The following is an 18,725-nucleotide window of genomic DNA, read 5'->3' as shown; positions in this document are numbered from 1 at the left end:
TGCTATGCTGACTCAGGAATTCTGGGAATTGAAGTCCATGAGTCATAAAAGAGCCGAGTTTGCCTACCCCTGGTATAGACAATGCACAACATTTCAGGGGCAGGGCCTGCAATTCAGCCTCCTGATCATCTGGTGGCCTGCATTGACTGATGATGTAACTAGAATGGGTGGGTTTGTATAGCTTTTCAATAATAATTTTTATTAAAGTTTAAAAATACAAAAATAAAAAAAAACTAATACAAACTAAGAAAAAATATAAAAAAGAAAAGGAAAAAAATGTGGGAAGAGGAAGGGGGAAATGAAAAAATATATGAAGAAATCGCCTCCCTTTTCATCGAATCAAGTTCAAAAAATTTCAGTAAATTATCACTTCTCTAATATTTCAGTTAAAAATCTCTTCATCCCATACCTCATCTTTTATCTATTAGCATCTATTTATTATCATCCAATCATAACCAGCAAAAGTCCATTAAGAATTACAGAAATAAAAATATATCCTCTTCTAGGAGTTGTATCCTTTTCTATTTCCTCTTTTAAACACATTTTTATAGTAAGGGACAAATATCCTGAATGTCTATGGAGATTCTCAGTCATCCAGTTCATGGTTGCCCCAAAGGTGGAATGTGTACTCCCATCATTCTATTCTTACAAAATTAATTTTGCTTCCACTATAATTTATTTGCCCTTTGTTCTTTAAACTTATCACCTTTCCATTTTTTGAGGATTTCAACAACTCCATCCAACTATGGCTTAATCAGTCTTCCTGTTCCTCTTGATCCATTCATTCCTTTTTCATATATTGGTTTTTGCAATTTTATCCTTAATCATTTTCTCATTTTCTCATTATCAAATATTCAACATTCTTATTTCATACTGGCCAGTGACATTTGTATTTAATCCAAATTCATTCAGTAATAATTCATTCGGCATCCTTCTAATCATCCATACCCACCCCATACCAAAGGGGACATATATTCCTAAGATGTGATAGCCATATCAGAGTATTACATTTAAAGGATTCCCAGAAGAATGATTTATGGATCATTCATCTATCGACTTATGGATGATCTCTGACAAAAGTGGGATGGAGTAGTGCAACCATTCTTGTTCTCCTTGATCTTTCAGTAGCATTCAATACACCAACCATGGTATTCTTTTGGGCCAGTTGTGGGAACTGGGCTAGGCAGCAATTTTACGCTGGTTCATCCCCTTTCTCCAAGACCAGTCCCAACTGACGTTGATAGGGAATGAGAAATCCAGCCTTGGCCACGCATTCCTATTTAACATCTACATGAAGCTGCAGGTGAGTTCATCGATCATCGTGGTTGAGATATCACCAGTATGCTGATAATACTCAGCTTTAAATCTCCATGCCAGGTGACCCAAGTAACTCAGTCACTACCATTCATAGTGCTTGGAAGCTGTAGGGGCCTGGATGGAGGACCACAGGCTCTGACTGAACCCTAGCAAGTGGCTTTGGATACATGGAACCTCAAAAATTGGATTTTTGTCATCCTTATTTCTGGATGGGCTTGCACTTTCCCATTCAGATCCAGTCCGCAACTTAGAGGTTCTCCTAGACTCATGACACCTGCTCAAAGAGACTAGGAGAACTTTGCACAGCTTTGCACAGCTTCAGTTTGTGCAACAGCTGTGAACTTTCTTGGATCTGGATTCCCTGCTCTCAGTCACTCAAGCTCTAGTCATCTTTTGTCTGGACTACTTTGACATGCTCTACATAGGGCTAGCCCTGAAGTCCATTCAGATGTTTCAGCTGGTAGGAAGTACAACAGCATGAACAGTCTTTGGAACCCCTAGAATGGCCCTTGTTACACCTCTGCTCTGCAAATTGCACTGGCTGCTGGGCTGCTTCTGAGTGCAGTTCAAGGTGTTGGTTATGACCTTTAAAGCTCTTAATGGCATGGATCTAGGCTATCTGATGAAGCATCTTGTCCCGCAGGTCACTTGTGCTGGCAAAGAGGGCTACTACAAATCCCATCAGTTAAAGGACTCCAGCTGTCAGGATCCCTCTCTGCCATAGCACCACCCTTTGGAACATCTTAACCCCCCCCCCGTGAGATCTGCCCCCACCCTCCTATCCTTCTGCAAGAACTTGAAGACCAGGCTCTGCCAATTGGCCTGGAGACCCAACAGGGGAGTCCCACATGGAGGTGGCTAATAGCAGATCCCACCTCCCCTCCCGCATTCCCTGCTTCCCTTCGCCCATCTTTTAATCTCATATTACTGCATTTTCATTGTTTATTTTATTGTTTCATTATTTTGCTACTGGTACTGCTATGTTTATACTTCCTCTTACTGTTTTAAGCCACCTAAAGTAGCCCCACAGCATAAAGGGTAGCAAATAAATTTAATAACAATAAATAAATGACTTAAACTGTCATTGACCTACAAAAAGTCTAAATCCCTAAAACGTCATGTAATATCTTTGTTATTGTCTATGTATGAAAGAAAATCTTTTGGGAAAGGATGAAAGACAGGAAAGATTGGAAGCAAAAGTCTATATACTGTAAAGTATTACAGTGTGCAGCCTGCCAGCTTGGTGACAAGGAGCAACAACAATGGAAAATGCAGAGGTGTTACAATTCCCATCTAAAGAGAAGAAAAGCATCTTCCACAAAATAAATGACGAATATGTGACACGCGTCGCACCGGTGTTGACAAATATGCAAGCTGCGACACACCAATGATGACGACAAACAGAACTGGTTGTTAAATTATTTAAACATCCAACTTCACATCCACAAAATGAAGATTTAATAAGTTAGCCATTGTCTTAGCATGCTGTGTGAACCAATTCAGATGCCATCATATTTCTTGGAAGTGTGTTTTGTTACCACAGATTTAGGATATTATATGAATATAGCCAGTAAAAAACGAAACAACTATGTCTAATATTTTCTGACATTCAGCTTATTAACATATTTCACAAGAAGAACACAGTGTTCTTATTAAGAATAAACTAAATCTACTGTTTTATATATATATTAAAAGACCTTACATTAAATTCTATCCAGCTCTCACTTTCTGGGGTTCAAATCAGCTACATAATCATTTTCAATGAGCTCATGTTTAAACAGATAATATTTTGCCAGTAAATTTGTCTTTCCATTTCCAAACAGCATGGAAGCAAGTCAGCAACAAGATATTCAGAAAAAGATAGAACATAAGCAAAAGGGAATTTAAATAGGAGTTGTTATTCAGGCAGTTAAGAACAAAACGAGTCATATGTTTTGTTCAGCAGAGAAATCCAGCAAAAGGCAACCTGGAAGAAAAACCAAAACAAGGCAAATGTCCCCAGGAAATGCAATTACATTGCTCTGCTATAGGGCAATCTGTCAACTACAGAAGCTTCATATCTCTAGTCACTTCCAATAACCCCAACTTAAGGCATAGAGTAATATTTTTTAACCTTTTTCTTTTCCACAAATCAAATTAGTCTAGATTGGCCTGCTTGGTAAACAGTTGATAAGCTTATTTACTTTGAAAATTACTTTGAGTTATTTTTATTATATTGATTGAACTAAACCGCATTAGGAAGATGGTGTTTTAATACTGCTAATAGCATCTAAGTCCTAAAAAGGGCAATTCTCTGTGCATCTTTCTATAAAATAAAATTGATCATTTTGGTAGTTTCTTGCCCTAAATGTTTATATACAGAACATTAATTTTTGAAAACAAACTATTCTTAAGGAGAGAGAAGTAGGCTTTTCTCCATTTGTTCCCATGTAATGAAGCAAAAAGATGTTACTTTATTAACTTTTCATTCTTCAGTTCCTTTAAATATTCATTTAAGAAAAATATTACAATTCTAAACATGCACAAGTTTTCTGCCAGTTTAGCCAGTAGAGGCAGTATTTAAATAATTCACTAAGTTGACACTTGAAGAGGTTCAACATTGATCAATGGTCAGGTGCACTGAAATAATTTAAGCCACAACAGTAGGCCAAGCATCAAGGGGAAAAATTCTGTTTGTGCTATATTGCTGGAATAGAAATGTGCCTTACTGTGCATGCTAAACAGGAATTATATGAAGCTTGCCTTTTTAATTCATAACTTGGTGCTGGAACATACCGTAGGACAATGTTTCTTACTTGCTGAGATAGATTGTGATACAAAAACCTCTTACTACTTTAAGGCCCTGAGCTCTAAAAAGTCTGTTTATAATGAACATATTGGCAAATGTGAATTTAAATGGACTCCAGAAGATGGTAGAGGACAGGAAGACCTGGAGGAACATTGTCCATGGGGTCGCGATGGGTCAGACACGACTTCGCAACTAACAAACAAAAGCAAATTTTGAACACAAAACATAAAAATGAATAATAAAACTTTTACCTTGGGAATGGTGGGAACTACTTAAATCAAATATTGCATGTCTTACTGGCATCCAATTTTAATCTACAATTCACTTTAATCCACCACTCTGTATTAACAACTTTACTTTTCAGATGTTACCCATCATATCTAGTCATTAAAAGGGTCGATGAGCATGATAAGGAGGCAGTGTTCCTAATTCATAGAGATAACTGGCTAAAATAGAAAAATGTTGCTCACTATCTTAACAGGAGAATTAAGTGGCTATAGAAGCAATTTCATACATGGGGCCATGATATAATCTATAACACTGATATCCCTCTGTTCTGAGAGCTTCAGGGAAGGTGGTGAGTCAGAAGCTGGATAGTCCCTAAAGTTAATGCGCTCTATGTAGTCATCAAAAATATGAAAATCTGTGAGATCAATTCCTGGTAGAAGGTTTAAATTTCATAGAATAACATCTGACAACAGAACTACTCATATCTAAGGAGTCCTCATAAGGTTGAAACTGATCATGCGGTGCCTCCTAGTGGTCAATATAAGTGATTATAGAGAAATAGGGTTATTTATTTCATGTCATCTATCATTATCTCAACTTTGTATTTATGCCAGAAAACTTCTAAAGAAGCACTAAATCCCCCAATTTGAATGTTGCCTGAAAAGGAGAGAGATTTTGTATAGAACTTGTGATACTGGAACCTGTAATATTGGTTGTAATGGCATGGAACATTCATATGCAGTCTAGTTACTTAAGAACAAAGCGTTGTATTTGCATTCAGAAGGTGAACTAAATGATTATTTTCCCAATTTATCTGGAATTAAATAATATCACAATGATAAGAATAGAAAACAGAGAGTGTAGGGAGCCAGTTAATTTAAAAACAAAGTGGCTACAGAAAGGCTGCAGAGTATATTCTCCACTACTGTGAGTGCACACTGAGTCTCAAAGAGCAAAAAGAGCACCCTGGGACAGTGCAACTGTCATAAATACATGCCAGTTGCCAAGGTCCTGAAATTTTGATCACATGATCATGGGGATGTCACATAGGTCATAAGTGTGTAAACTGGTCATAAGTCACTTTTTTCAATGCCATTATAACTTTGAATGATCACTAAACGAATGGTTGCAAATCGAGGACTACCTGTAATATAGAATGAAAATTTGCTTTGCATCTAATCGTAGCACAGGCTTTCCAGGCTAGAAACCAGGAGACGGTGACCCCATCTTAGCCATGAAAGCTGGCTGGATGACTTTGCACCAGTCACTCTTTCTCAGCTCAACCCACCATTTAGGATAGTGGTGGTGAACCTATGGCATGGGTGCCAGAGGCGGCACTCAGAGCCCTCTCTGTGGGCACACGTGCCCTTGCTCCAGGCTTGCCTCCCCCATGACCCCCTCACCAGCAGCCCCCCTGGAGGAGAGTCGCCCCCAAGCGTGGCCCACACGGAGCAGTGTAGCCAAGGACATGGCAGCCAGACAGTGTAGACAAGACTCTGCCCTCAAGCCCCATCGCGCACAATAGATGCCGCGGGGTAAGGGCAGAGGGTGTAGCCGCCATGGCACTGCTGGGCGATCTGTGGCAGGCCCTGGAGGTGGTGAGTGGCCCTCCGGGCAGGCCGGATGGGGTGGGGTGGGGCGGGGCAGGGGGTGGAGCAGGGGTGGGGCCAGTTTTGGGGCACTCAGTCTCTAAAAGTTTCGCCATCACTGTCATAGGGTGCTGTTGTGGGACGATAGGAGGAGAAAAGAATATTAGGTATGTTACCCACATTGAGATATTTGTTTCGTTAAGTTAATATTTTGTCTTTGTCCTGAGTGAAATAGACTTAAGTTGTCCTTAGTTGTACCAACATTAAATAGTGTTTTTCTCCTAAGCCAAAAGCATCTAATAACAGCTACAAGGAGCAGGGGTTTGGACTAAAAGACCTCTAAGGTCCCTTCCAATATTATTATTATTATTACTACTACTATTACTACTACTACTACTACTACTACAACTACAAAATCTGTTGCACTTTGTAACCCATTACAAAGTCAAGGACACATCACAGGCAGATCAGAGTGTTGTATTACAGGCTGAAGTGAGCAGGTACCCTCAAATCCCATGGGGTTTTTTAGCATCAACAGATAGGTGCCTAAAAAAAAAAAGTGGAATTTTGTTTATATAGATATGACTAATGCATTATTATATGCTCAAAAATGGAAAAGTTCAACAGTACCCACAATAAAGAATGGTTGGTGAAGATGGTGGAACTTGCAGTAATGGTTAAATTAACTTCGTTTATTTTTAAATATATATATTTACATTTATGACTGACTGGAAACTCCTTATAGACTTTTCGTATGAAACAGAAAAAGGTCCCTTATTATGTGGTTTTTATGACTAGAAAAATCATGGATAAAAGAAAAAAAGTGAGCTTTTTTGTAATCATAAGGATAATTTTGTACTTGTATTTGCTATAAAGGTAAATAGAAGCTTCTTTCTTTCTCCATGTCTGTTTTTCCTTATCTCTTTCTCTCTTTGTTTTCTTTATTCTGTATTAGTTTGTTACTTTTTATTTCTTTTAATTTTTTTATTTATACAATGTGTGTGTGTGTGTGAGAGAGAGAGCGACAGAGAGAAAGGGAGGCAGGCAGGCAGAGAAAGAGAGAGGCAGAGATCAAGACTGATGATATTAAAGGGCACCAAGAGATCAAGATAGACCAGAATGAACACACCATCCCATCTCAGTCTTGTCATAGGTTATCCTCAACTTGATTTATGATCAAATGGATATAGGATGAAAATGGGCCTATAAATGGTTGTCTATTCCTGCTGGAAAACTATAGGACCTCCACATGTACTTGTGCTTCCATGCACTATATATTAAAATAACATTTTCCTGTGATTATAAGGGGCTATTATGCAAGCAAGAAAGTTGCACCTTTTTTTAATTGACGGACCGATTGGGACAACATATGTACCCACCTGTCCTGTGAGGACTTTTTTTGGTGTACTTAAGAAAGTGTCATTCTGCAGTGAGTCAGAATGGAAGTAGCACAAACATTGACAATGGGGCAACAAATATTCGACCAGTATAGATTTCACTGACTCAAAGAATCTGAAATAGTTAAAATTTGTATATTGAGCACAGAGTAGAGAGTGATTTCACTCAGTAGTGAGAAAAAGTCCTTATTTTCCCAGTGCATGGCATTTTCCTGTGTGTGTGTGTGTGTGTGTGTGTGTGTGTGTGTGTGTGTGTGTGAATACATTTGCATTTTTTAAAAAAACAGGAATAATATAGAATCTGAATCATGGCTGGAGATGGATGTAACCACAAACTTGTAGAAAGAAAGAGAGATTATTTATGCTTAACTTAATGTTAGATGCTCTGAAAAAAGGACCATTTGCTCTCCTTCTCACTACAGTCCCCTGCCATATGTTTTCTTAGATAATAACAAAAGTCACTGTCCCTGTGGGTCATGAAGCTATACATTTAGCAAGGGAAGAATGATGGAAATGTATTTAGCTCATGATTACCAAAGCAAAAAGGTGACCTTGACAACTGAACAGTTCTTCATTTTCACAGTAAGACTGGTCCTCTTGCAAATGTGAGATGCAGGAAAGGAGCAAGAAAGGCCTAGCCCTTTGTTCATCTGTCCAAGGTTGACAATTTAATTGAACCCCATTTGAAATAAGGTCAGCAGGGTTGGGTCTTCTCCAGCAAACTATCAGACAAGCACCATTTCCTGGCTCTGAACGTTCATTAATGAGAAAAGAGATTTAAGGACATGTATTTCTCCATCCCAATATAATTGTCTTTCAGTTAATCCCATCCAGGGAACATACACAACACTACATATGATGATCCACATAGTGCAGAGATGTGCAACCTTTGGGGAAGCTGAATGCCACATTTGGCCTTTCAATCGCAGGCCAGGAGCACACTTCAAAAATTGATTTAATATTAACTCAAATTAAATTATATTAAATAGAATATGCCATTTCCACATTGAAACATATTAAAAACAACACGTTTATGGCAATTTTTGGAGGGGTTCTGGAAACTGTATTTACCATAGGACCTCTGAATGTGTGCCCATTATAGAGACAAATTGTAGTATGGGACAACAGGGAGGTCTGTCTTGTGGAGCTGAAAAGCTGACCGGGTGACGTTCAACAAATCAGAGCTTCCCACATTTCATGCAGATCAGCTAAGGAGCTAAAAAGAAATAGAATTCTTGACTATTTTGAACTCCTTAAAAGAAAAAAAATGTATATACATAAGAATACCCATACCACATATATACCATGAAAATATTGTAACTCAGCAATGCTGCACCACTTAGGAACACACAGCTTCTAAAGCTGTGTTTCTTAATTGCTTACATGAAGAGGAACAAAAATAACCATAGTGCTTTGAAACACAACTTTAGTTAGCAAAGAATATATTTTGTAGAGGAAAAGTCTGTTTATCTACAAACTGTCACAAAGTAGCTGATCTGAAATGTAGGTTATTATTCATAATCTATGTATTTTTGTCTTGACCATTAATCCACATTTCCTTCAGTCCTTTTATAAAATAGTTTTTATGACAGAGAGGAAATAAATTCATTACGTTTCTCCTTCACCTGTCTCCAGCAAAAAGTCATGCAGCAGAATGAAATAGACGCCCTCTCCCTATGTGTTGCACATTGATACTCAAAAGAATTACTGAGGCTACATAATGAATATCAAACAAGTTGTAAACCAGGTTGTCATGGTTACATCTATGAAAAGTAATGTCACAGAGATGCTAGGAATCCCTTCCCATCCATCTAAGTGCTTTCTTGGCAGAAACTGTTAACAGTTAAACCAGTATCTCCTTGTCCTTTGAAGTGACTTGAGAAGTTGCCAAGCTTTGCAAAAGTTTAAAATGAGTCTAATAAAGAGTACAGTGACAACTAGTTGTTAGAATTACACAAGGTTTAACTGCCCTCAGAGTGTTTTACACACAGCCAAGTTAAGGGTGACAGTGATTTGGTTGCAATTCTTCTTTGTGCTCTGACTGGACTTTGCCATACTCCATTCCATCATGAAAATAGCAAAGTACCATGATAGAATGTAAATATTTCATTATGTTGAGTATTCTTTTTTTCTCCTTCCTTCCTTCCTTCCTTCCTTCCTTCCTTCCTTCCTTCCTTCCTTCCTTCCTTCCTTCCTTTCTTTCTTTCTTTCTTTCTTTCTTTCTTTCTTTCTTTCTTTCTTATTTGCCTCCCAACTCATACTTTGAGGTGATTCTGATTAGAATTGAATAGTAAGGCTTATGTGCTCCATAAAAGAAAGACAGAAGGAGAAGCAGATAATTGTGTTATTCACAAATCTGGAAAGTTAAAAAAAAACTATTCTAGGTTTCGAGCTCAACAATGCCCCTCATACATATTGTATGATTCTATTATTGCAACGTATTTTCCGTCAACTGTGTATTATAATTTTTGTGTTATTATTATTACTATTATTACTACAAGCAGTACTAATTTGCTTGTTTTAATAGTTTCCCTATCTCTTCTTGGCAAATATTATAATAATTCTGGAAGTGCAGAAATATTATATTGTTTTGTATCATGTTGCTGATGAAGCTGCCATACAGTACAGTGAAAGTCACAGCTAACCTCATCCTATTTACTACTGTCAACACAAGAAACTGGTTCTTCCTTCCCCAATTATAAGAATATGTCTCATAAATAATTTCCATATTAGAAACAAAATCTTTCAAACTCTTCAGTAAAAATGTGAAAAATATGCATGGCTTCAAAATAATATACATGACAACAATTGTTGAAGTCTGGGCATCATTAATAGTTATTTAATTACCTTTTGAACCATATCCACAGAGAGAGGGAGTTTTTAATAATGACAAAGACCACACTGTTAAATATCTTAAGCCCACATATCTCGTCCATATTCTGGAAACTTTGCCTATCTTTCTTATTTTAGGTTGAATGATTATATGCTGTCAAGCTGGTGTCAACTCTTAGTGATCACATAGACTTATTATAGGACAACAATGCAAAGAAAAAATGAGAACGTATTTAAAAAGTAACTGTTTGTTCACTGTTTGCATCCAGTTTTGGTCACCATGATGTAAAAAAGGTGTTGAGACTCTCAAAAGAGTGCAGAGAAGAGCAACAAAAATGATCAGGGGACTGGAGGCTAAAACATAAAGAACGATTGCTGGAATTAGATATGTCTAGTTTAATGAAAAGAAGGACTAGGGGGGACATTGAAGTATTTTGTTTGCTTATAGGTTACCCATTTCATTTTGAAAATGAGCAGCATGGAGCCACTGACATTCAGCATGATAGCCAATTTTATTATTTATTGCTGTAGTATAACTGTAAATTTCAATGGTTTTTATGTACTGTGTCTTATTATAAATACTTGTCCTTTATGTATGTAACCTATAAACAAACAAAATACTTCAATGCATTGAGAAAAAATTTAAGATATGTAAAATTCCATAACATTTAAAAATACATTGCACCACCAGAAATAATGCATGCAGGTCCTTAACTCATATAGCCATTTGCATTCCCATAAGCTTTAGGTTCAGAGCAAACATATGCACCATTACAATAAACAGAAGACAGAAAAATCCTCTTAAATAGAATACAATCCTATGTAGCTTTGATTTACAATTTGTATTCTCCAGAAATCCTTGAAGACACAATGAAGTTTAGAAACATGAAGGATAATGTAACATGTAATCTAGTTTGAAAGATGTATTCTAACACGAAAAAAAAGATGAAAGTCAGCTAGATCCAGCTAGAACAGAGTGGAGGATTTGGACACATAGTTATGTGTGGAAAGGCTTAATCCATTCACAACATGTACATGTACTGATCCCCTCATAAATCTAGAAATGGCTATGGCTTTATTTATGAGAGGGATACTGTCCAACAACAGTGGGCAACTGTCTAAAAACTTGGAGGAGGAAAGTCATTGGCCAATGGCAGTGAGCCAAATCAAGTAATCAGCTACCTTGGCAACGGCTGCCTCAGAAACCAAGCTTTTTAGAGAGCTAGCACAGACCTACCCTTGCTCTTGTCCTTTTATATTATTCCTTACAAAACAGAGGAAACCATCTCCTTGGTACTTCCTTTCATACTCATTCTTAAGATCTTCCATCTAGATGAGAAGCAAGTCCTGGACTGCAATGGGAAACGGATTGCACATCTCCCCCTCCCATTCCCCAGCTGTCCCTGAGACTTGGAGCCCCTATTACCAGGCCAAATTGGCATTCCATAGGAATCAATTTGGTGGTTCTTAAAAGGTAGAGAAAATTGGGGGAGGGGGGCAAGCAAATCTCTCCTTGATAGCTTGGCTTTCTTTCTTCAGCCCTGCCCTTCCTCAGAAGGAGAATGCCACCCACTGGTTGAGGCTGCTGGATTCCTTCATTATTAAACTATCCAAAAATGCATGATAAAGAAAACAGGGCTTTCTGCCTCCTTCCGCTATAGACTACTAAAATCTGGCTTCTGTAGATAAACAATAAAATTACCATATTATGCTGAACTATCAATTTATCTCCCTTAGCTCTGAATAGACACTAGTAGATAACTTGTCACATATTCAGAGTGTGTAGAACTGTACCATTCAGGTATGCAAGGCACAAAACAAGTCCCTAATATATTTTAAGTGGCATTAGTTCATAATTCCCAAAACAATTGGAGGGGGCGGTAGGCTATATACATATTTGGAATTGTGAGATCCTGTCATGGCTACGGTCTCACGAAAATATCACCAGGATCCAGGATGGACAAGCCCAGTCATAAACATTTTTAGAAGACAAACTAGTCAGGTTGAGTCCTATTATTCCTTCTACTCCTCCTACTCAATATGACTTCTATTATCTCAGCCCAAGTTTTTCTTTTTTGCTGGAAAGATGACCACACTTAGATTCCTAAGAATGTCTCTATTACCATTATGAGCATCAGAGGTAATATCAGAACTAAATACTATGCACTTATAAAATATCTGTCTTCCATTTTTCTTCTTTTTTAATAATTACGTTTTTAAAAATGTAAGGAAAATATTTATGGGCACTCTGGCACCATACATGCTATGTAAACAACTCTGATATTCAATTTTTTATAAACATTTTCAGACAATAAAAATGTAATAAAAATAAAATTTATCAATAGTCAGTTCTGATTTCAATAACCTTTTCCCCTGAGAAGTCCTAAATATGGCCTAAACATACATACATACACACACGTGTAATTGGGAAAGTTACAAATAATTTAAAGTATCAATTTTACTTATTAAAAACTCCTATTCCATCCCAAGGTACAAAGAATACTCTTTATTCAAGTATATGTTGTGGAAAAATTTGAAAAGAAAAACATAGCACAGAAGAAATGATGGAATGAGAAGGGAGAAAGCAAACAGAAAAAAATGAAATCATTTATCAGCTGGATTCAAATGATGTGCTGATTTAGTTCACAAATGTGAAAACCTAGTCAACAATGTAACAGGATTTTAGCTCAAGCTGGACACAAAATTGTTTGGAGTTAAATTTGGGCTAACATATGTGGCCTGTAAAAATATGGACAACCATAATATAATGGTAAAGTGACTCTCCATACCTATTTTCTATGGTGAGCCAGATTTTGCAGCCTACCTTTGGTGATCTTAGTTTACTTGACATACTTCTGCCTTCTGGCTGCCTCCATTCAGTTGTGAGACAAAAGCAACCCTGAAGACTAGGACTTTTCTAAGGACACCATCTCTGGTGGGTTTATTGTTGATCCTCTGCCCTCAGATGCATAGGAGCTCATTTTCAACCAGTCCATTTCTCCCAGTACAGACCAGTACCCCACTAAATTGTTGTAAGGAAAGGAGTATAAAAAGTTCATTGAGTTCCTTGATAAAGATGTCAGTCCAACAAAAATGTGAGCCAAAAAGGACTGGGAAACTAAAGCACCCTGCAGTCTCTCTGTGATGCTTCAGAACACAACGAGAACACTGTGGAATTTTCAGTTTTTCACTAACAGGTTAAAAAAAAATCCAGCTGAGATCCAGTGATGATTTGCTGGTGTGTCCCCAGATAAGTCATGTACCCCAATAGATTAGTGCATACAAACATAGCCACTGTAGTCAGCCATTCTTGAAATTCTGAAAAATCCAAAGCTTATGTGTAGCCGATGTCATCTTTTTGCTTCCACTTTGGCTCAATACTACCTAATATTTCTACTTCTGCTCTTGCCTTCAGTAACTGGAGAGGATGCACTCACTAATTATATAAGTGGATTTTCTGATTTAAAAGCTTTGCCAGAAGCTCTTTTCACATCCTTCTGATATGTGATAATGAGCCTCAGCAGGTGCTCCCCCCTTGCATGATGTTATGTTTTGCTAATAGTTAACAATCATAGAAGCAAATATATTATATAACTTATTGGTACATTTGCATTTAGAAAAGCTACACAGAAACATAATAATGATAAAGATGCTTTACCAACAAATTAAAGTTTAAACATTTTAGGACAACCATTTGAGATACAAATGTATAGGTATTTTTTTTTTTTACATTTGTACATTTTGCCTTTAATCTATTTACAGTTACTTTTAAAAAAAAGTATGATCCACTTTTTCTCTTTTCTAGCCCCTGACAATTAAAAATTGAAACAAAAAATTACATATCTGCTTAATGAGAAACATGAAATATTTAAATTAGCATTTAATCCTGAAAGTCAGAAATCCAATTCTCATTCATGAATTCCTCATCTGAAACATTTTGGAAAATACTTCACAGTAATGTACACAAAGAGTCATACATGTATACAAATACTATGCTACTAAAATGTATCAATATCAGTTTAGCAAGAGGCATAATTGTAATATCCTTTCAACCCAGGTACATCTGTGCAGCATGTGAAATTACTCTTTCCTTTGTATTTTCAGTACTTGAGTATCTGGATATGGATATGCAATGGAGCTCCTTTGTAGCTACTGCTCTACCTGTCCCAATTTTCATACTTAATTAATGCCTAATTTGCTGACCAACCAGAAGTTAAAACTGCTTCAAAAATTCCTGTAGAAATACAGCCAACTGAACAATTGGGACAATGAGTAGCTGATTACCAATCAACTTTCATATCTCAGCTATTATCCTAAAATATCATTTGGTAAAATTCAGCACATAGTACCAGTATTTATATATGAACTGTAGTATGTTCACATTAGCATATATAGTGCATAAGCTTTGATATATAGACAATATAGTAAATGGTCTTTGACTTCCTTAAAACATAGAAGGATCTTAGGAGTCCAGGGAAGCAAAAACATTGATTCATATTGAACTGGTATCTATGATATTAAGGTAGTACAACATCTATAGGTAGGGACTGGACAAACTTATTCAACAACTACAAAACACAATCACATCCAAGGATTCACGCTGCGTTAGTGTACTTGTCTGCACAATTCATCTGAGTCATGGTACTGACACCCAGCAGCTTAAATGCCTGAATGAATGGCAGCACCAATTCACCATCATTTTTCAGGAGAACGAGTTGCAAAATATTACACAACAAGCTATGAAAAAAATGCAGTACATTACTTACAGCCGTGACAATGCTTGGTTATTCTGAAAGAGGAGCTCTGGCAAAGTGTGTAGCTGGTTCCTATTTAGCCGTCTAGAGAAATGGAGAGTGGAAAAAGAAGTCATCATAAGCATTCATAGATACATTTAGATGCAGGTGGTCTTCCTCAACCCAGGGATGATATACTACTGACTACAAGTTGCAATTCAATTTTTTGGTCAGTTTTCTGCAAGATATCTTCAAAATGTTATGGCTAGAATGGAATAATACTTCCCTGATCTTAAAAAATAATTTTCCTAGTCCATATTTATCAATCTCTCTGTGCAAATGGACGCAGATATGTGCAATAAAATATGAACATTAGGCAAGGAGTACAAACACAAACCCTGTAAAATATCTACAATAAAATATCCTATTTTACCAGTGACACAATATAACCGTCAATGTATCTCATGCCATCAAAGCTAGTGATTTCCACTAAATACTCCAATTATATGGGGAAATAGCCATTACAGATGCCAAGATTTTCCTTTTCCGCTGATAATCTAAGCACTGGTTCCATAGCATCTCTAAATTAGACACCAGTGGCAGAGCCTACATAGGCCAGTTGGTGAACGCAGTCTTACAATCCAAGTTCTACAAAAGGGGCAAGGTTTGAATTGTGAAATTGCATCTGCTGTCTTGCTTCTTTGGACATCCCCATCCCCACCCATCAGTGATGCTATGTGAAAATCCTATTATATTTGCAAAAAAGCTTCAAAGCCTTCTTAAGAATAATTAGTAGGCACAAGACAAGAATGCCCACTATCTCCATTGTTATTTATTTTAACTTTGGAAGTTTTGAATAGAAATATTAGACAAGACCCAGAAATTAAAGGACAAGAAATAAAAGGTGAAACTTATAAATTGTAAGCATTTGCAAATGACTTGGTATTCATCCTAGAGAAACCTTTAAAGATGATTCCTAAATTATTAGAAAAGATAGAACAATTTGGAGAGATAGCAAGACATAAGATAAACAGAGAAAAAACTAAATTGATAGTTAAAAATCTTACAGATAAACAAAAAAGTCAGAAGAAATAGAACTATAAATACTCACAAAGGTTAAATACTTGAGAATATACCTGACAGCAAGATGTTCAATGATAAAAGAAGATAACTATATAAAATTACTGAATCAAATAAAACTTGACTTAGAAAAATAGAAAAACTTGCAATTGTTGATCTTAGTAAGAATTGCTACAGTGAAAATGAATATATTACCAAAAATATTGTTTTTATTTCAAATGATACTTATAAAACTGGAAAAAAATTCTTTGAAGACTTAAATTGTCTAATTTTAAATTTTATTTGGCAAGGAAAGAAAGCTAGAATTAAACTGAAAATGTTACAAGAAGCTAAGGAAAATGGAGGTTTTGGCTTGCCAGAATGGGTTTTATATTATCAAGCATCAGTACTAACATGGGTAAAAGAATGAATAACTCTTAGAAATAAAAGGTTGTTGTATTTGGAGGGACATGACCTACAACTCAGTTGGCACGCTTTCCTATGGTATGGGAAAAATAAAATTCATAAATATTTTCAAAACCACTATATTAGAAATGCATTATTACTAACATGGGAAAAAATAAAATGTAAAATATACTTGAAAATTCCAGGATGGCTTTCAACAATGGAAGCATTTGTACATCCAAATTTAGTCAGTCTTGAGAAAATATGGACATATAAAGATATTTTAAACTCTGAAGGGAATTTAAAATCTAAACAAGAGATGGAAAATCAGGGTATTGATCTATCATGGTGGGCATATTTACAAATGCAAATGAGATATAATAAAGATGTTAAATTGTATGGATTTTATAAAGAACAGACCTTGTTTGATCAGATATTATTAACCTCTGATGAGGAACTAATTAAGAAAATGTATAACTTTTTATTGAATTTGAAAATGGAAAAGGAACAAGTAAAAGGAACAATGATAACATGGGCAAAGAATTTTGGATACAATATAGATTTAGAGAAATGGCAAAACTTGTGGGAAAGACATTATAAATTGACAATGTCAACCTCTTACAAAGAAAACGTATATAAAGTGTTTTACAGATAGCGCTTGCCACCAGCAAGACTAGCAAAAATGTTTAAAAATATGTCAGATAGATGTTGGAAATGTAATCACAAGTCAGGTACCTATTACCATGTATGGTGAACATGTGTTAAAGCAAAGAGATATTGGATAATACATACTTGGCTAGAAAAGATGTTGGGAAAACATGTTGATTTTAAACCTGAACTTTTCTTAATAGGTATAATGCCAGAAAAGCTTGACAAAAAGTATACACTTGATTTTACATGTGACAACAGTAGCAAGAATCATATTCGCACAATATTGGAAAAATGAAGAAATACCACCAGAGGAAGAAATAATTAAAAAAATACTAGAAGATTGTGTGGAAATGGACAGACTTACTCTGAGGTTGAAAGAAAAAGAAGAAACAGAATCTTTTCAAACTTGGGACTTATTTTATCAATGGCTGGGGTAAAGAATAAGGGATTAGGAATTCGATTTGTATTAATGAATGATAAACTCAGACAACATGTTTGTTGAATAAGTACTTTTGAACTGTATTAAAAAATCAAAATTTATATATATAAAAAAGTATAATTAGTAATATTTATCCTGTGTATATTTTATGCCGTAAAATAGTGCTGGATTCAGATTCAAATTCCAATACATCGTGGTTTTCTACTCATGTTCCATGATGTCAGAGTCTCATAGCTTTCTGTTTTTGACATACTTTTTGACAAATTACTCCTGTTAGCATCAGCATGTGTTTGCAGATTTAGCTGATAATAACTGATGAAAAAGTTAATGACCAAATATTGTAAATAGAAATACTCAATATATACACCATAGCATGATTATGTACATGCATAGTTTTAATTTTATTACTCTGGTTGCAAAGCATGTGTATTTTAAGTATATATTTTTGGACTATTATCAAGACTGAAGAGCAGAGAATATTAACGATGCAAGAGCAAGTCAGGTACTGAGTCATAGAATAGTACAGTGATGGCGAACCTTTTAGAGACCGAGTGCCCAAACCGCAACCCAAAACCCACTTATTTATCACAAAGTACCAGGGCTGCATCAACATTGTGATGTCCTCAGGGGGAGCAGCGGGGTGGCATGGCCCCCTGGGTGGGTGTGGCTGCGGTGATCATGACAGACTGGGTGGGCATGGCCGGGGTGGGCGTAGCCACCTCAATGTTGCTTGTGGGGGGAGACACCTGTGGGGGCTGGGCAGGATTGGGAAAGATCCAGAGGATCTCTGGTGGGTGGAGCAGTGGGCAGGAGGCTTTTCCTTCATGGTGAGGCAGGGAGTAGGGAGGGGGTGCCATTGCTGCAGGGCAAGGCAAGGCAAGGCAGGGTCAACTGCTGCCTGACACCATCAGCCCCCCCACACAGAGGCCAGCGAGCGCCTGGGGACATGCTCTACTACCTCTACTCCAGCTGCGCAAGATGCTGGCAGCAGTGGCGGGTGTGCCCACAAAGAGGGCTCTAGGTGCCGCTTCTGGCACGCATGCCATAGGTTCGCCATCATTCGAATAGTACCATGGAGGCAGGTTTTTTTTCTAGAGGATAATTGGGGTGGGGTGGAGTGTAGAACAGTACAGAAATAAAGGAAAGGGCTGAAGTGATACAGAAAATCCATCCAGAAGTAAACAGAAACTTTTCATTGTCCATGGCACTTTATCATTGTCCATGGTAATATAGATATGGCATATCTATATTACAAGAACTGCCAATATAAATAGTGACAGGTTCTAA

General features: G+C 36.8%; 1 protein-coding gene across 3 annotated transcripts in view; it reads right to left on the bottom strand.

Moving 5' to 3' along the window:
• SLIT1 (slit guidance ligand 1) overlaps window positions 1-18,725 on the bottom strand; it is a 153,811-nt gene that overhangs the window by 105,951 nt on the left and 29,135 nt on the right. For all 3 annotated transcript variants that reach the window (XM_039331113.1, XM_039331111.1, XM_039331112.1), the window contains exon 4: window positions 14,918-14,989. In XM_039331113.1, coding sequence (XP_039187047.1) covers window positions 14,918-14,989 — 72 coding nt within the window. The remainder of the gene's footprint in view (window positions 1-14,917; window positions 14,990-18,725) is intronic.

The sequence above is a fragment of the Crotalus tigris genome, unplaced genomic scaffold (genome assembly GCF_016545835.1).
Source record: "Crotalus tigris isolate CLP2741 ecotype Arizona unplaced genomic scaffold, ASM1654583v1 scf7180000024434.1680833, whole genome shotgun sequence".
Lineage (NCBI taxonomy): Eukaryota > Metazoa > Chordata > Lepidosauria > Squamata > Viperidae > Crotalus > Crotalus tigris.
This window is presented reverse-complemented; position numbering and strand designations above follow the sequence as displayed.